This window comes from Ambystoma mexicanum, chromosome 7p (genome assembly GCF_040938575.1).
Source record: "Ambystoma mexicanum isolate Mex_15411 chromosome 7p, UKY_AmexF1_1, whole genome shotgun sequence".
Lineage (NCBI taxonomy): Eukaryota > Metazoa > Chordata > Amphibia > Caudata > Ambystomatidae > Ambystoma > Ambystoma mexicanum.
Window position 1 is genome coordinate 840,250,137 of NC_090939.1, and position 20,049 is coordinate 840,270,185.

The 20,049-nt window shown below is 43.5% G+C and overlaps 1 protein-coding gene across 1 annotated transcript in view; it reads left to right on the forward strand.

Annotated features, from left to right (window-relative positions):
• Window positions 1-20,049, forward strand: part of TMTC4 (transmembrane O-mannosyltransferase targeting cadherins 4) — a 1,375,572-nt gene that overhangs the window by 1,313,628 nt on the left and 41,895 nt on the right. Inside the window, exons 16-17 of the mRNA XM_069637004.1 lie at window positions 7,455-7,567; window positions 7,769-7,838. Coding sequence (XP_069493105.1) covers window positions 7,455-7,567; window positions 7,769-7,838 — 183 coding nt within the window. The remainder of the gene's footprint in view (window positions 1-7,454; window positions 7,568-7,768; window positions 7,839-20,049) is intronic.

A 20,049-nucleotide genomic window follows, 5' to 3' on the forward strand; every position in this document is an offset into this window, starting at 1 on the left:
GCTTTTCAGCAACCCTGTAAGTGTCTGCGAACGTCACAGGTCTGTTTGTGAACATCCGGACCATTAGCTGACTTTTACGTTGAATAACACCAGTTTTGTGGCTTCTTATGGCACATCCCATCCCATCCTCATTACCGCTCACCTCCCCATAGATTGTTTGATAAGTTTGACAAGTGCAATGTTGTGTTTTTTTATAGGTTTTTACTGCGATGTCCGCGAATCCAACATGGCGGACGTTTCCAAAAATCTGACGCACTTGACGCTTTTTATCATCCAATAAGTGGGCGCATCCGATGTCCGCGGACATCACGTGAACCTCTGGATCAGTCGGAGGCCTGTCCGCGGACCGAACAGGGAAATGGGTCTGCGGACCGAACCCAGATATCGCTAATTTTTTAGACCTACTTTTTGGTCGTTTTAAAAAGAACTACTGGACGGGTTTCCACCAAATTTACAAAAGCACGCTTTTGGGACCAAGCCTCGGCTCTTGTCGCAAATTTGGTGAAAATCCGTCCAGCAGTTTGGGCTGCCGGCGTGAGCAAAGTTTTTTTCCATTCAGTCTATGGAGAAAATAAATGTTGGGACCCTCCCTATAACTTTGCCCCCCCCTTGATGAAACCTCTCCAAACTTGCCAAAGAAATTCTGAGCGGGCCATATATTTTGCAAAGTTTAGTGAGGATTCGTCTAGGGGGGGAGTGAAAAGTGCCCAAAAAGTGCTCTTCCAATGAGTTGAGCAACTTAACCATAACTATATAAAATGCAGCATTAGTGCTAACAACTTGGTCCATGGTGCTCCCACCTAAGCACTTAATATTTGTCACTACTTTCACTAGTTCTGGAAATTGAAATTATTCATTTTATTTGGTATTATGTATTCCGGAACAATTGGACTTTTATTACATCCATCTAAATATCCAGAATGTCCTCTTGTCATAAGGAAATTAGCTATTCTGGGATCCCACCAGTGACTGTTCTCACCCTCCCCCATAAACGTTTAACTCTCAGAAGATCGATCACGAACACCTTGGAAAAAACTTAGAAACATGTATGTGGTGTATGAGGATGGTTTGATTTACAGCATCAAGAGCCCTCTATTGGTGGAGCATGGTCCGCATTGTGAGGGAGCCTTGCTCTTCTACGTCCAGTAAGTGGTCTCATTCAGAGACCATTGTGGATTCTATTCCGGGATGGATTCCTGACTGGTATATGTCCAGTGTGGTGGTGGAGTCCATGTGTGCCTGCAGTGATTATTTTCTCCAGAATCTTGGCATTCCAATGCAGTCCTGCAATGAGATGGTTAATTGTTTGGCTCCAAGAATACTTTTTTGGAGATGTGTGACCTTGGAGTTTTCAATGGCTTTGAGTAGATGTCCTGTCAGTTTATGGTCATTTGTTCGAATCAAAAGATTCGAATAGCCAAAGTTTCAAAACAAAAGTTTCGAAATCAAAAGATACGACATGCTATGTTTAACATGGAAAGTGCATTTAGTTCTAAACCAATCCTTCAACAATAGTCATGGATTGATTTCAACTGAAATGCCCTTTTACATGTTAAAAGTAGCATTTTACTGCCTTTTTGTTTGTAACGTTGAAACGTTACATGGATCTGGCCAGTGCTGAAATTGTAGGACTGGATAGCTCCATATAACGTTTCAAAGTGTTTTGTGTATATTGGCATTTAAATGCCTTTTTTTAACTTTGAAACTTTACATGGAGCTGTCCAGACCTGTAATTTCAGCACTGGACAGCTCCATGCAAGGTTTTAGTGTATATTGCGGGGGAGGGGTTGGTTCCCACCCAAGCCCCAGCCCTAACCCTAGCCCAAGTTTCGAAAGGCAAACTTTCGAATTTTTTTCAATCAAATTGTTATTCAAAACTTTTCTATTTCGAAAAAAAAAGATTTGAAAGTTTGCCTTTCGAAACATTTCTATTAGAAGAAAATGACCGGACACCGTCCTGTCTGTAGTGAGTGGTTGTTGAATGCAGTGACCTGTTTGCACAGGATACTAGCATGGGCTGTCACAATGGCTGCTGGGCATGTGTCGCCTGTGGCCTTGACTGTTCTGAGCTCCTTGGGTGTGAAGACAACAGTGGCACAAGCTTCTGAGCATGACTATCTATTTACTGTTTTGTCTTCCGTTTGGGTTTTTATTTATTTTTCTTTTTTTTTCTTTTTGTCAGGTGTCTTTTGCTGCCTATATATGAAGGGGAGACCCCTGCAGCTCCTCTTAAATCCCCTACCTTAAATATTCCCCTAAACCCACCGCCCACATATATCTACAGCAAAATGCGTTGCAAAAAATGTGATGAAATCTCCTGAGACCAAATGTTGAGAGCAGTGATCTACCATCCCCTTGTCTTCTAGGTTGATTTCCAGGAGGGGGTAGGTCAGAGCTCTGGTTAGTCTATGCAATGGCTTTCCTAATATTGTGAGCTTTTTATGTGAAGGAGGCTATGCTGTCACAGAGGATTGGTTTCCAACTTTGGAGGATTTAGTACATTGTGATGAGATGAATGTCTGCACTATTTTGCACATTTCTTGTGGCCTGTGATTTGATGTGTTTTTTTTTTTAAAGAAAATTGAACTTTTCTGAAGGCATAGATTGCTTTGTGGTACATTGTTCTACTGTGTTTGAATCTGAGATTCATCTTGGGAGTGCTTGACTTTTTTCTAGGTCGTTTCAGGCTTATGGAAATCTTTTTTTAGTTTGTTTCTGAGAACCAGATTTTTTATGGGCCATCCTCTGCCCCCACTGTGGGCATGTATATGGTTATGCAGTTTGTGAGTTTGTGGAGGATGTGAAGAGTAAATGACTGTTTTTTTTATAGCACCAAACCGAAATTGTCTCTTGGTGCTGTGTGGAGCTGTGTGGGCAAGGGAACATAGGTTGATATTTACAGCAAGTAGTTTGTGTCCATGATGACTAAATTGTCATTGTCGCTCTGACCTGTTTGGCCATTTATTTACATTGGAGTTTTCTAACATTTTCCTTCATCCAACTTCGGGTTAGTTCTCCACCCGAATGCTTCAGCTGGCATCCCAGTGGCGGCCCAGGGCTTATCAGCTCTTGAGTGGAGTCTCTAAACCACCATGCCAGAAACCACTCCTGCTAATAGATACCTAATTAGGTCTCATATTTTAATGTCTTTTCCATTTGTATACCATCAGAATAATAAAAAACATTAATTTACTGGCATATAAATCCTCTTGAAGAATGTACACTTTCTAGTATCCTCCAGTATCTGGCAGCCAAGCTCTAATATGCAGGATTACTTGCCGAGTTCATCTAGCCTATCCAGATTTGTAGTCTGCGTTCAAGGGATTTTGAAAGGGTATAATGGTTGTTTCCCATTCTCTCCTCATGTTTGGCGATATTTAAAGGATTAGATGTATACACTCGCCTATATATCCTCACTTTAAATAATTGCTATGTTATAGTTGAGATAGTTATGTTCCTGGGAGCAGAGTATTTATCCTTACTTTAAATAATTCCCATGTTATAGTTGAGATAGTTATGTTCCTGGGAGCAGAGGGCAGGTGTTCAACCATGGAGTATAGATACTGCCAGGATTTCCCTAGATCATCCTGACTGTCCCATACAAACATTCTCTGCCTACATGCTAGTAGTTAAGCAGCTGTTCCTTCTCTCCCTCTGCCTCCTTTGTCAGCTCCTCTGGGCTGGGCTGAAGAATCAACATCTCTGCAATGGCTAATCCTGTGACTCTTGCCTCGTGCCTTGAGCCTTCATTGCTCCTGCACGTCACCTCATGTAGTGTTTTTTAAGTACATCCTCTTGGAAATTTAATCTCCATTTGACTTTCCCAATCTCTCACTAGTGTCTCAGGATCCCTGTTTCCAAAGCTTCTCGCAATCACTGAACAACATCTGCCCTTTTTCCTAACAGTGGCTTAATATTCTGAGTGATAATCAAACTTTCTCTGTACCTCGTACCTGAAGGCTTGCCTCATTCTTTACGCAATTGTAGCTCTCTTGTCTGAGCTGTACACTACACTGCCTCAAACTTTTCCTTTCCCTAGATTTATTAAGATAGTTACTTTTTTGTCAAGCTAGCTTTTTTTCTTCATGTTCGGGCAGAATTCCAAATGGTATGTCCACTCCACTTTCATTAACCTCTCCCTTCCAATTCAGAAGATATACCAAATTGTTTACCATTAGGAAACCTCTATTATTATTATACTACCCAGATGACCTTTGAGTGAAATTTCAAATGGACAGGGACTCCCAAAGAGCATGCCATCATTTTATCTTTATGTACATTGTTTTTCCTGCATGTGTCTTCGCAGCGTGGTACTACACATACCAGTGCTTAAATGATTTATTGTTCACGTCATTGGAGACTGAGCATTGACAGTTGATTGGGTACAATGGTTCTCTTTGCAGAAAATATGGCACAGCTACATTGGTAACCCAATGTCCCTTTGCTAACCATATTCTCAGGAACTGAATTCCCAAACTAAAGCCAGATTTGGCTGCTTAATCCACTGGAACTTGTTTTTGTTGGGAGACATTTTCTAGCTTGTGTTCCCAGACCAATTTTGAAGGGATTCCTTTGGTTAGTTTTCTTAACACCATTTAGACGAGGCCAGAATATCTTGTACCCTGTAAATATTATACTAATGCCAATATAGTATTCTAATCATGATTGCAACAACTCCAGGAACATGGTCACCTTTCACCAAGGGGGAGCCCACCCCGCTTTGGTACTAGGGATGTGAGCCTGCTACACTTTACACACCCATAGGGGCCAGGGTAAGCGGAATCTGTATAGAGGTGATTGTCCAGTAGGGAATGGATGCTCCAATAGGGGTATAAGTCACTATCCCCCCAACTCGAGGTTCCTGACACCCTTGTAGGGTACCTAGGGGCCTCGGTTGGTATCAGGTAATATTATCCCCATATTTATGGTCACCGTAAATAATATTGCCGGAAAAAGGTCGCGGTGATATTATATGGGTGACCATATATATGGGGACAGGGGCAAAAAAAAGAAAAAAAATGTAAAAAAAATAAACTAATTTAGGGGTTGCGGGGGTATCCCCCGCATGTTCCATGCAATAATGTTGCCACAAAAAACTGCCATTTTTCGGCGATATTTTTGCATGGCGAGATTTTTGTGGTGACATTATTACATGGAACCCTTCGGTTTTACAAAAACTCTATACAGCCTTTACTAATGGCTGTGATGGCTTCTGATCTTGCGTCTGCCCAATCTCCTGTGTAGACTAAGGAGGGACACATAAAGCAGCATCCTGGAGGAGCGTCCCTGAGACACCCAATCATGGAGGACTCTCAGCAGACCCTGCAGAGCTTATCCACATCATTGAGGCCAAGGAAGGTGTGGCTGGCAAGAGAGGGAGAACGCCAGTTAAAATGGGCAGGACCATGAGATGCACCAGGAGAGTGCAGCTAGGCACAGTTGACAGCCAGCCAAAGCAGGCCCGAGAAGGTGGGACAGCGACGCAGAAGATCCATGGAAGGCCAACCTGAGCATAGCTGAAAGTTGCATGAGCGACTCTGCGCAGACGGAGCTGCAAGACTGAGGGAGAAGATCCTCGGAAGGCTGATGCTGAGCCTAGCTGAAACATTGCATAGGCGACTCTGCACCAACCAAGGAGCTGCAAGGATCAGGGCGAAGAGTCCCAGAAGGCAGACATGGAACCTAGTTGAAATGTTGTGTAAGCGTCTCCGCAATGACCGAACAGCAGACCAGGCTGAATTCCCTCTCTGTTCGACGCAGTCGGGTACACAGTGATTCAATTGCAAAGGGAGGCAGGCAAATAGAGTGAAAGAGGGAAAAGCACACTGAGTGGGGAAATACTAAGAAGAATCCTAAGGAGGGGAGTGAGAAGGGGAAGACCCTTGGAAAAACAAGAGGGAGAAAACCCCATAGTGGGAAAGAAGGGGGGAGAACAACCTTACAGCGGAAGAAGGTGGAGACAGTCCCAGACTGGGGAGTGAGAAGGAGAAAAGCCCCACAGTAGGGAGAAACTGAAAGAACCCCGGAGTGGGGAAGAAGCAGGAAAAGAAACCCAGAGTTGGAGAAGGCAAAGAAAACTCCAGAGTGGGGAATGAAGAGGAGACAGACCGAGAGATCCCCAGAGTGGAAAGGAAGAAAGACTGAAGTAATTCCTGAGGGGGGAGTAGACTGAGAGAACCCCAAAGTGGGGAGGTAGAAAGACTGAAGCAATTTCTGTTGGGGTGGGGGTGGAGAAACTGAAGGAATCCTTGAGGGGAGAAAGAGAGAGAGAGAAAGAACCCCAGAGAAAGATACTGAAGCAATGTCCTGAGGGGAACGGGAGGGGACACAGAGAGCAAAAGACTTGGACTGGAACAGCTGAATAGCCTACCAGCACCTCACAAACTATCTATCCGGAACTGGAACCATAGACAAATGCCTTTTCTGAAGGGGATCAGAAGCCAGCAACCATTTCTTCCAGTTAATAGTTTCACAAAGTTCCTCCTTGTTTTGCTTTGTTTCTTTTGATGATACGGAAAGTGGTTAGGTTAGAGTAGGGTATGCGGACAGAGCGCTGTATAAAATTTGTTTAGCCCTCCTTACGAGCACCCGTTTGACTTTCTTCTTTTGTGGAATATGGTTTTGATTTACAGACTTGGGGATGTGGGGTGTGGGAGGGTGAAAGAGTATTTTTGACCTTCAAGAAAAACAGACTCTTGAATCATACCTTGTTGTTGGAGTCCTGATTCTGACTTACCACAATTATCTTAACCTCCCAGCCTCAATGCCTTCCTATATTGTAGCTTTTCAGGCGTTTTCGTGATCATGGCGTAGAGGAACCCAAGGTCGTTGGTGGAAGGTGAAGGTCAGCGCATGGAGTCGTCCAATACATTCACAATTGCATATTATTTGTATCAGATGGAAATCTGAAAATAGGAAGTCGAAAACCAGACAGTCTGAACCTAATAACAATGGTGAAAGAAAAGATCATTTACTTTTTCGGAAGTGTGATGCTGATTGGGACCATGGTTTATGCAATTAAATCGTTATATTCCTATTCTTCGCAACAGCCCATCCCTGTTAACCCACTCCTAGTCAATCTCTCTCAATACATTCTTGGATTTTCTAACAATTTTACGACAACCCCCCTCTATCTATTTTCTGTTACCCCTCCCTTTGTTATCCTGCTTCGCATGGTCTCTCGACATCTGCTCCCCCATCTCCACCCTCATGCTGGTCTCTTATGTTCCTTGCTTGGATGATTTGAAATTGTAAAAATACATTTAAAATGTTTCCAGTGGAGCTGAAGGCTATGTTTGGTGCAGGTATGTGGTAGCTGTCCATCTGTGATTCAGAAAATGGAGCACAGTATGCAGTGTTAGTCACAGCATTGACACAGAATATTGCTTCTGGAAGACTGCACTTGCAAGTGTTGATTTTTCTAATGGCTTGCTACTTCCCTTTCTGTCTTTCAGGTAATTTGATACAAGCAGAAGCAGTTGGTAGAGAGGCCCTAGAATTACTGCCTAATGACCATTCCCTCATGTTTTCGTTGGCCAACGTATTGGGGAAATTGCAGAAATACAAGGTGTGTAAATTAAAGTTCAATGCATTTTTTGGTTTACTCTGGAACCTGTTGCAAGCCATACATATGATTGAACGCTGCCAGACACTTTCTCTGTATACAGCGATTGTTTGCAATGTATTAGGGAAGCAGCAGGTACCCGTTTGTTGTTAGCCTTGCAATTACTTTTGCTGATTCCTTCTGATTTGTTTGCTTTTCGTTTAGGAATCAGAAGCTTTGTTCCTGAAAGCTATCAAAACCAATCCTAATACATCCAGCTATCATGGGAACTTGGGTAAGAATCCTAGACAAGAGGACATTAGTGAATTGTGTTATGCTTTACAAATAGTGTTGAAAGATCTACAGGACAGTTGTGTTATTTGTCTGCAAATGGATATTAAAACAATGAAAGTGAGCATTAAGAATCTAATTAGCAGATAATTAAAATTAATGATTACTTTATGTAATGCTTATGCCTATGCTTTCAACAAGTGATATCCTTTCCCGTCAGGTGACTGTTCAGTGACCAGTGTAACATAAGTTGTTTGTCTTATTGCTGTTGCCAATAAGCTGGTGTTCGACACAAACAGCTCTCATAGTTGGCACTAATTGACAAAGACACCAGTTAAACTTTCAAGAGAGTGGAAAGGTTCGATGGGCATGAAACCTTGTCCTGATTTACTCTCATGGTTACTACAGTATGGACATGTCTGCAACATTGTTAAGTAGTGAGCCAGAGACAATAAAGTGTTCAACAACGGTTTTATTACACAGCTCAGCAGTCTTCATGTTATTGTAAGCAAAACCAAAATACGGGACTTCCTCTCTTCAAGTAAATGCAACTTTACAGTTCGTATTGGCTCGAGTGCGGTCTTCGCCAGGCCGTTTCTTTTAAGTAAATGTTGCCCACTTCCTTCAGTGCTTTCACCAGGCTTGCGGCTGTAGGCTTTCCGAGACTCAGCCCACTGATCCGCCTGGTCCCAGAAATAGAAGAAACATAAAACAAACAGACACCTCCACGTGTCCGTCCTCACACTGCTTAAGGCTCCTTTCCCTTCAGGCCCTTCCTCTGCTGCGCAGCCGACTTTGACTGCCGGTCTGGTAGGGCGTTCTCCAGTAGTTCTTTCTCTCCGCCCTAGTATGCCCACTGGTACTCGGGACTGGTCTCGCTCCACTCCAGGGCAGCTCCGTCAGCCTCCTTCCACTCCTACAAGACAAGACCCCCTCTGAGTGGTTTGGTGATGCTTTTAACCCAGGTGCCCCTCCTCCCCAGTGATTACTTCCGGGTGTTCCCAGCAACGGTTTCCCCACACCTGATGCTAATTCCACTCCTCCCCGCTCACCCCTCGAGGTGTTAGCCTTGGTTTTAGTCACTGACTGTGGGGGTCTGCCTGAATATGGAAGCGTGTTTTCCCGTCTTCCTTGCTTACATTCCTTTCCCCTATTCTGGCTTTTATACTGATGCCGTATTTGGTGGGGCCTTCTGGGATATGTAGTCTGTATGTATGTGTTTTATTTCACTTGCTTCACTCAGGGGTAGCATTATGGGTAGCATTATTTGATACATTGGTTTACACCCCTCCCCGCTGTTCTGTTCCGTACCCTCCCTTCGCACAGTATCTCGGGTGGCTGCCACTTCTTCAACATCATTGATTCTAGAGGCTCAGCCCGCCAAGCCATATGTGTTGAGAGCTTGGCAGTTGTAAAACACATATAGAGGTTCATCTGATTGCTACAGGACCAGGTATACTGTAGCGCATTGCTTTTCCACCCACTCACAGAGATGATACCCCAGAACGATTCCTAGCACATAGCATGTGACGACAACAAAACATAACCTTCATTTTTAAATTGCGGAATACAAGCATGTATTGGCAGTAGCACATTCCATTGACTAACACTGTGTGATTAAACATGGGAGATCACACTTCCAGTGACTTGTTTATACCTCGGATTTATTGGGTTACTCCAGGTTTTATGAACAATACTCACGTAAAGAAATCAAACCTCAGAGAGTAAGGATTTTAAATGTATCAATGATTCCGAACTTTGGTAATAAACAAAAGCTAACTTAGTTCACTGTTGTGATGTGCATAGAACACTAGCTAAAGCAAATTTGTATAATTATTTTTATTGTAGTGAAGGAATTTCTTTACAGCTGACCCTATCCAGGGAACAGCGCAGCCTTTTACTTGGCATAGAATAGAAAATAAGGTGAAGAAATGGGCAGGATTACAGTTGAACCTGAGGATCTTTAACATGGCTTGCTCAGAGGATGTATATTTGTACAGAATTTTCATGGGAGTGGAAGAGGGACTGGTTGGGGTACAGAAGTGAAGGGTGAAGTGAAAGGTTTATTTCTGTTATTTTATAGTGCTATGAGTGAATCTTTGCTGGATGGGCCTGGATTTCAAGATGGATGGCTGCATAAAATGAGAAGGTTTGTCTTCTTGTCAGCATTTTTGGTTTACAATAGCAGCAGAGGGTTGTGTCTCTGTCTGTATGCCTAGGTATAATTATCCTTGATGTAGCCCAGTTTGGCATAGTGGAGAGCTTTGAAAATGTTACAATATCGATTGAACTGAGTGGAGCTTGGAAGATTAGTCAGTGTAGTTTGTTGAGCTTAGGGGTCATGTGGCTACATATTTCTGACTGGAGAGCAGGAGCACTTCAGTATGCAAGAGGCCCTTAAATGGGCCACTGGTGGAGTTCAAGACCCAGTGAGCAGGGTATCAGCCCTCATCAATGTGGGGATGTATGAGGGCTTGCAGTATCCTATGGAATTTGTTGGTTGGAATTTGTCTTAAGATGGAGGCTTATTTTGTACCTAGCTTTCTGGGGCTTTTTTCCGATGCTCTTTGAAGTAGAGGTTGCAATCATTGTGAAATTCTAGAAGCCTGGCACAAGGGAAGAGGGGGAGGCGAGAGACCACTGAGGACCATTTCGGAGAAAGAAAGTCCTTGATAGGCGTCTGGAGTTTGTCTCCGTTTGTGAGGACGAATTTGTGTTTTTGGGGATCTAACTAGAAAGAGGAATATGAGAAAATTCCAAAATAAGACTAGAAGGCCACTATGTTCCTCAAAGCAATGCCCCCACCCCCTGCTGACCTCAGCAAAGGCATAAAGGTGTACATCCAGAAATATGTCTTTGGGGCTGGTGAGTGGGGCATAGGAGGACCGTTCTACCTAAGATTGTATCAGGAAAAACAGCACATTGTGTAACGCAAAGATTATTAATGCTGAGGGCAACTGCCGTTGATTCACTGCTGTGGCAATGTTGTTGTGCTTGTGCTGCCTCCTACTGTACTATAGGTGATTTATGAATGCATGTGAGAGTTGAGATGTATACCTTATATTTGAGGGTGGGTTGAGAGGTGTAAACATGTGTATAGTGGCACTGCCGTGACAGTGATCATTGAGTGTGGGTGTAAAGCCTGTAATAACAGAGTTTTGATGACACCGACCCAGATAGACTTGACTATGTCTGAAAGACCTCAGCTGTAAAACGCATTGCATATCTGCCTTTTAGTTTTGGTGTACCTGAATGATCATGTAGCGTCTAGACACCAATGGGAAATATAGAAATTGGGCTGAGACTTATTTGATATATATTGGAAAGTTTGTCGGACATTGAGTTCTTTGCATCAGGTATTGATACAAACTAAAGAATCCAAAATCTGGCTATACATTTGTATTTTTCACAGTCCTATTGGACTGAAAGAGCTATGGACCAATCTCCCCTCCCCCTCCGGAGCTCTCGGTGAAGTTCTTAGTCAAGCATAGAAATGAAGCAGATGTATTGAGTGAACGCATTTGTAGTATGTGAATGCTTGAAGGCTTCAGAAAGTCAGTTTATCATATTGGAGAGTCTAACGCACTCAATAAAAGCATTAATGTCGACTCCTAAACCTTTTTAAAAGTGTCAAGACTGACGCACAAAGATGTATTTATTTATTGGATATTGTAAATCGCCTGTACAACTGACAGACCTTCATAAAGTTTCTTTGTTTCCTCAGTACCGAACACATCGTAGCCAATTGTGGTTCTTCGACGATGATGCCTTCCGAGCGGAAAAGCTTCTAGGCTGCAACAGATTTGTTCTAGTGTGCTTCTGACATGCTAACAGATTTATGTACCAAACTCTGCTGCATCCCTTTTTGGGTGGCATGCAAAGCCTACCCTCCACCTCCGATCTCTGCTTTCCAGCCTCTGACCTCTACCATTTTAGCTTTCATCTCCCCCTCCTCACTCGACCAGCCTGTCATTCTTGCATGCTACTCAGGGTTCCTATTGTTATAAAAAATGTCATGTGGATTAACCATCTCAATTCTTGATGGTTTTAGTTCTTTTATTTCAATACTGTGACAAGACTAGCAACCTGGTCTTGTCAAGAGAAGGCCGGAGCCCCTCTTTGTTGAGACCAGAGCCATTCCTAATACTGAGGACAGTGGTTGTTGAGAGGGGTCCCAATTCCTGTCCCAAACCTGTATGCAGCCTATTTATAATTCAGTCCATAACTAATTCACACCATGCCTCCATTACAAAATGCTTTCCAGTATTTTTTTCTTCCTTTCAGAGAAATGTCAGTCGAACCAGTGGAAACATTAGAGGGAGAGTCTGAGCCAGCGGCCTGCATAGTAGACACCTGAAGGTCAGCAACCCACCAGCACCCAGTTACCTGAAGAGAACAAATCTGGAAAAGGAGAGAGTCGCAACACCAAGACAGACCAATGCTACAAACCCCTATAAGTCACACCGGAGGGAGAGCGAACGTCCAAGTGAGCCGCGTTCGTACACAGTGGGTGGAAGAGCCACATGGTGCCGGGAAAGAACATCAGCGAGCATGGACAAGGACTAACAAAACCCCTATGCCACATCGGACTAAAGGTGGAACAGCCCACTCACTCCCCCATGAGCCTTACCTCAGGGCCAGTCAACAGGACTATAAACTGGAACATTGACCCTCCCAGGGCCACCATTGCTGCAGTTTCTTGGGGAGACTATGCTGAAGATGCAGGCAGGACTTAGTCCTCTATTTCTTGGTTGCATTCAAACCATCCCAGGTGGGCAAGACGCAGCCAGATGGGCCAGGGCACGAGAACCAATCCAAAGAAGGGGTATAAATTACCAGCAGTAAACAGGAAGTGTGGGTTTCTCAGATGAGGTGGAGGTTGAAGACCAAGAGACCAGCAGCAGGAAAGGAGGAACAGCAGAGTGTGGAGGTGATTCTTTTTGGGGGAGAAGGTGAGGTATTCGTTATATAGTGGAAGCAGTACTGGGGGGGGGTGTGTGTGTGTGTGTGTGTGTGTGTGTGTGTGTGTGTGTCAAGTGTGTATATTTGGTATAAGGAATGAGCATGAAGCATATTGTACTGAGTGAAAGGAGGGGGTCTGATTTGGTGGAGTAGTAGTAGGACTGAGGGATAGAGTAACATCAAACGGTGGCGGCAAAGCATGGGAGGAGTGAGAGACATTGAAGGGACAGACTAGTGGGTGGAAAGAGAGATGGGCAGAGCTGGAGGAGACTAGCTAGAGGTCAGGAGAGGAGGGAGTATGTGTGCTAGAAGAAGAACCAAATCCCATAGGGTATCTGTAAGGCACAATTCCTTATTCCTACACTAATACCTGGACAGAGTAGGTACAATTATGAGTTTAGTTAGAGAAGGCACTCTCCCTTTATGCCCACTCCCCACCCCTAGTATAAGCCATATTTCGACAGTAGGGGGTCAATTTTCAGCTGCTACTAACTTGGGGTCACAGATGCCTTCGTTAGGGAGGAGGAGCTGAAAAGACAAAATATCGGGGAAAGCCCTGGGGCTATATCAATTTTAATAAAATACCATGAAACCTCTCTGAGGTTTGGAGTAATGTGTGTGCCTTCTGTGTCCCGATTAAGTTCATGCCTCTGTAAAAAGCTATTGGCTTGTGGATACATGACTGCAATAAAAGAATCGTATGTGCATTCATATCCAATATTTCACTATTTTAATATAGATTTCACCAGTCATTGTAATATCCCCACTTTTCATTTTCTAAAAAGTCAAAGCTCACTCTTGATGTAATGTGCTAATCAGTGGCAAACGAGATTGTTCAATCGGTCTATAAAATGTCTACCTTCCTCTTCCACTGAGAATTCTATGTTTCAGTTTATAAAAAATATATTTCCAGAGTGCATTCAACGACACTGTAAGCAATTTAACAATATCAGGGCTAACTGCTGGTGAAACCTTCATCTACACTTCCTTTTTTTGGGCTTTTAGATTCTCACAAAATGTATGTGCTTGCTGTCTGTGTGCATTCGTCATATTAAACATTTACTCCAAAATTGAAACTTTTGCTAATTTCCCTGTTTCTTTTTTCAAAATTCAAAATTCTTTATTTGGCAAACCACCTAATTTGATAGTGAAAGTACTTGGTGAGTGTTCATCAAAGCGCAAACTGGCCAACTGGTACTTGTAGTTTGATTGGTCTCAAAAGTAGTGTCTCACTACAGTGGATTACAGCATTTACTGTAGAGATCTGTTTGCAACCAAAGTGCATACCTTTCTTTCCATCTCGTACATGCAAGAGGTGGAACAAGGGAATTCAATTGGCTTGAATGATAGAGACACACACACACTTTCTATACAAAATCCTACTCTGTGGGGTGGGGAAAAAGAATGTTTTCAGGTAGCCAGGTTTGGGACTTTTTTGGGCTACACTTTGGTTGCTACAATGCCTGTGCATTCGAGTCTGTTCCTTACATTGAATTCCTGTTCAAAACAAGCATTAAGAAAGCCAATCGTAGGGTCTCTTGTATAGGAGTTAGAAAGACATTTGCCGGGCACTCACATCATTTGCACGGGAAATACACCTTTTGCAAACTGTTGCCATTTTAATGGCTAGGCAGTATTGTGATGGCAGTGCCTGGGGAATTCCTTCACAAAGCCAAAACTGTTCGCTTTGCCAATGATTGCTCCTCATTATAGACACACTATCCAGAAAGTGAGACTATATTTGACGATATTAATAAACTCCTGCATGGATTAGCAATAAATGATATGCTAATCTGCCCAACCAAAACAAAAGTTATCAACAGAGCGTGTCCATTTTTTTTTTTTAAGCCCTGCATAATCCCTGGTTACTGGGCTGACCAGATCATTAAGCAAGCTAAGAAAGTCCATAAAGGCTTGAGCCATGTATCAACTACTCAGAAACATGGAATCAATTAAGAATTGCAATCAAAATAGACTCAGTAGGCGAAGTGGGTTGCGATATCAACCAGCCTGGTTGATATGCCAACCCACTTCTCAATCCCTACTAGCCTAGTACCTTTGTCCCCCTCACCGCCTGTATTCAGTGGGAGAAGAGGGGGAGGGACAAAGCAACAAAAAAACATGTACACTATAAAGTCCCCAACAAATCAAAAAAAGAAAATATCCCGGGATCCAAGAAATATTGTCACTAATGTATGCAAAATATTCCAGAGAATCTTGCAAGAAAGACCAGCATACCAACAACATATTGCAGATCCCTACCACAGTGAAGTTCATAAATAACTTTCCTGATGTTAAGCAACCCCACTTCTGAGCTCCACCTAATATCAAGTATAACTCATCTGTTTCCCCTTCTGAAGTCTCCTCCCTTCTATCCAAAGCCCACCCCACAGCCACCCCCTCTGACCCTCTCCCCTCCGTTCTCATCCCTAAAATGTAGCCTATTCTTATCCCTTACCTTACCACTTTCTTCAACTCCTGCCTCTCATCTATCTTTCCCTCTGCTTTCAAACATGCAACGATCATTGCTATTCTTAAGAAACCCTCTGCTGATCCACTGCTCACTGCCAGCTACAGACCTATCTCTCTTCTGCCTTTCCTTTCTAAACTCCTTGAACGCCTCGCCTACTCTCAACTCTCTTCCTTTGTCTCGACTTCCTCTCTCCTTCCTCCTTTCCAATCTGGTTTCCGTCCCAAACATTCCACTGAAACTGCTCTCACCTCGATTCTCAACTCGCTCCTCTCTGCTCGCCATGCGAAGCAATCCTCCATATTTATTCTCCTTGATCTCTCTGCCGCTTTTGACACTGTCGATCATCCTCTCCTGCTCCACACTCTCTCCTCCTTCGGGTTCAAAGGCCCTGTTCTAAAATGGCTCTCCTCTTACCTTTCCTCTCGTTCCTTTGCTGTTTCATGGGGAGGCCAGACCTCTCCTCCCTTCCCTCTTATTTACGGTGTTCCTCAAGGCTCTGTACTTGGTCCTTTCCTCTTTTCTCTCTATACCTCCCTCATTGCCCCTGTCATCTCTTCCTTTGGCATCTCCCATCATTTCTATGCGGACGACACCCAACTCTTTCTCTATTTCTCCTCCTTCACACCTGACCTCCACCTTAAACTCTCCTCTTGTCTCACAGCCATCAAGAACTGGATGTCCTCCCACTTTCTCTCACTTAACACTGATAAAACCAAAGTCCTTTTCTTCCCCTCCCTCTCCTCCCCCGTTTATCCACTTTCCTTCTTCCAATCTCCACTCATGCTCGAAACCTAGGTGTTCTTTTTGACTCCTCTCTCACCTTCTCGCAACACATTTCACTCACCTCCCGCTCCTGCAGATACCACCTCTACAATATTTGCAAAATCTGTCCTTCCCTCACATTCCATGCTACCAAACTTCTAATCTTCTCACTCATCTTTTCCCGCCTCTTCTACTGCTCCTCTATAATTTTTGGTCTTCCCTCATCTCAGCTTGCCCCTCTTAAATCTATATACCACTCTGCCATTCGAACCCTCTGTCTCCTTACCTCCCGGGACTCCATTTCCTCTTCGCTCTCTCGACTAGGCAGGCTACCTTTCCACCTACAACTAAAATTCCACTTTCTCTGCCTTGTATTCAAATCCCTTCATGTTCTTGCCCCTCCTTCTCTCTCCTCCCTTCTCTCCTTCTACTCCCCCTCTCTCTCCCTTCATACCGCTGACCACTTCCTTCTCTCTGTACCTCCTTCCCCCTGCGCTTCCTCCCGGTTCCACTCTTTCCAACTTCTTACTCCTCTGCATTGGAACTCCCTCCCCCTCTCAATCCGCTCTTCCACTACCCTCATCTAATTTCGCACTTCCCTTAAATCCTTCCTCCTCCAATCCCCAACTTGAAGCCTCCCCTGCCCTCTCTTCTCCCCCGTCTTTCCCCCTTCTAATCCCTCCCCCCTTACCACATTCCCTTTCTATTTTACACTCTCTCTCCCTTCCTTCTACACTCACTCAATCCTTCCCTGCCCCTCCCTTTACTCTTCTGTTCCCACTCCACTTCTCCCCCCTCTGTCAATTGCTCTTTGCACTGTTTTGTTGTTGAATGATTCAAGTTGCCACTTTGCTCACACTGTTATGTTGTTATTACTCTGTATTTTGTTGTTCCATTGTACAGCGCCTTGGTGTAAAGCGCTCTATAAATCAATCAATCAATTAATCAATCAATAAGCGGTTTACTAGTGCCCAATCTACCACTTTTGTCGGTAAGACTGCACAGAAACGTGAAGAAAGCTTGCAGGTCGACTCCAGAAAGAGGAGTCTGAAAAAAGTAGCCATTACAAACAGGATAGAGAATACCTACCATGCATAAAATGAAGAAGAGCTGCAATCTATCCATCTAGAACCAATAACAAGTCAACTGATTAAATGTCAGGGTGCATTCAGTAGAATATGAAGTTAAGACCAAAGTTGCACTGTCGCCCTACCAAAGAAACAAACAAGGAACTTCCCTCATGAACATGACTTCCCTATTAATGAACAAACATATATAGACCCTGCTGTGGTAAAGTGCTTCAAATACAATGTGAACCTAATTGATAAAAGCCATGTATCTGCAGGAATATCACTCTAGGTATACCCTAAATCACAAAGACATTCATGTATAATTATGTAGTCTAGTTATTTCAATTGTGAAGTGGTTTTATTTTTTGTTCAGAAAAATCAAAAATTGATAATATTTAAAGGTGACATAATACATAAAGACATCAGAAGGAATACAATTATTATGTACAATAGTGTCCAATTAAATGCAAGAGGAAAAGAAAAAAGTGAGAACAATCTATTGGTTCATGAAATAGAGAGAGTGAAAACAATTTGTTCATACATTCCATTGGTTCAAAATAGAAAGAGTGAGTGCAATTAATTGATTCAAACATTTAATCTCCATGTCTAATTAGGAAAATAATGAATACTAATAACTAACAGAAAATTATTAAGAGAGTTTAGTGGTTTCTTCCCTGTAGCTCATAAGTAGTTAACATCTAAACGTATTTCAGTGAGATAGGTCCTGTTTAGTAGGATATCAATTTTTGCAGATTTTTAAGTCAGTAAATAGTTTTCTATAAGAAGCACAACACACATCTGTTGTGAAATTTCTTTTTCACCTAATTTCATGAGAGAACGTATCCCTCTTATGGACATAGTATTTGAGTGTCCATATGTGGGTCTGCCTACGAGGATGTGGACATCTTTATTTTTCTAGAGAACCCCTGTTGTAAGGTAGGGCTTCAGCTTCGTGTTTCGGCCGGGAGCCTGTAAGTTGGCAGTCAATACAGCCTTCCTCAGGGCAGGTGGAAGCACCCTGGGGGGAAGCAGAAAAGATAGAGTTATCGTGAATGATTCTGACAGGAATACCTAGAACTATTAATATCCGCCCGATGTTGGACACATCCCCGGGTTTAACTTACCCTTGTGGTGAAGTGGGGGGAGTTCCAAAAGTAGAATCTTCAATTCTTGGATGCTCCGCTAACCGATTCAGCCTTCCTGTTTGGGGCATGAATTCTTTGGGAGTAGCAGAGTTGGATTTTGATTTTAAAAAGATTGTTGTTGTGAAACTCCTGAGTGCTCAAACAACTAAACTGAGCCACTGAGTTCAAAGTTGCGGCACAAATTGCTGCGTATTAGCATTGAAATTATATGAAATTAAATTATATTAATTATAATTTGAATGGAAGTACCTTGTCTGAAAGGCCAATAGCTATAGCTCTGTTACTATGGTCTTCAGGTCAATCGTGGTACTCCTGGGTGCAGAGAGTGAGATCCAATGGTGTCCTGAATCGACGCTGGAGAGAAACACAAGTTTGTTTAAGTAACCCTATTCTATGAGTGGGCAGGTTTGCTGCCATATGAGAAAAGCCTGAGATGCGGCATAGCTTGGAAGCACTGCATTGATACTGGCGTGTCTGTGTATTGCTTTGGTCTTCAGGTTAAATCTGGAACTCCTACTTGGCACAGGGAGCGAGATCCATTGATGTCTTGAATATGCGCTAGAGGGAAACAGGAGATTGTTTCAGTAAAGTCCCTTTTATGCATGGGCATCCTCGTTACCACATAACAAACTGCTGTAACGGGTCATACCTTTAGAAGCTCTGTGTGGTTTGTTGTCACAACTGTTGATGTGGTAACTGACTATTTGGCTAGTGCACATTGTAGACGGCCTGCGTCTGACATGTGCGTCCATAACGTGTGCATGCCTGTTATCAAGGCAACAACCAAACACCAGACAGTAACTGATGTGAAAAAGACCCCAGTTTTTGCAAAAGGACAGAAAGACGTAATACTTGCAATTATTTGGAAGTTCTCTGTAATCCTATGGGCATATTTTAATGAGTCGTAATCGTGAGTGTTAAGTTTCTCTATCTAGTTTGATAGAGGTAAGATAGTGCAAAAAGTAAATGCGCCCTGTGCTCATAACTGTCACCTACTAGTGGTGTGTAGCCTGGGTAGGTCTTGTGTCCCTCTATCTAGTTTAATGGAGGTAAGATGGTGCAGAAATTGAATATGCCTTGTGCTCATGTCCATCAGGCCCTGGCGGGATGTGGCCTGGGTAGGTCTTACTGGTCAATCGTCCTTACTGACCTGTGGCGTGATTGTGATCAGTACTGGTGGAAGAAAGGGCCTCAAAGGGGCTAGGGGTGAGAACGGTTAGCGAGATTGAGCTAGCTATACATTGTTCTCATTGCTACCATATATGTTAGTAAGTCCCACAGTAGTTAAGATGAGGGTAGAAATGCTTCATTTAGGCCACGCTGGTGGGTGTCCAATCTATGGATCCAACAGGCTTCTTTGAATAGAAGGCTTCTCATTATGTTGGGTTATTCTTTCACTATGGGCCTCATTACACGGTAGGCGGTGAGCCATGGCGCTATTAGCGCCATGGCTCATGCCGGTAAAATACCGGCACCGCCTTGGCGGAAAGGGGATTTACCGCCCCATTCCAAGGTTGGAGGGGCGGTAAATCCCCTTTCCGCCATTGCCCTTCCCCATTCCCATTTCTGCCCCATAGGGCTCTATGGGAATGGGGAAGGCGCTAATTACGCCACCGCAATTTTGCGGTGCCGTAATTAGCTCCGAGGTCCATTAGCGGGTTGGATTTTAACGCCTGCAAGAAGCAGGCGTTAAATCCTCCTACCCGCAAAGGGACCTCGTAGTACGGCGGTAAGGGTTAACGGTCGCCGTTGCCATTAACGGTGACCGTTAACCCTTACCGCCGTCCGTGTAATGAGGCCCTA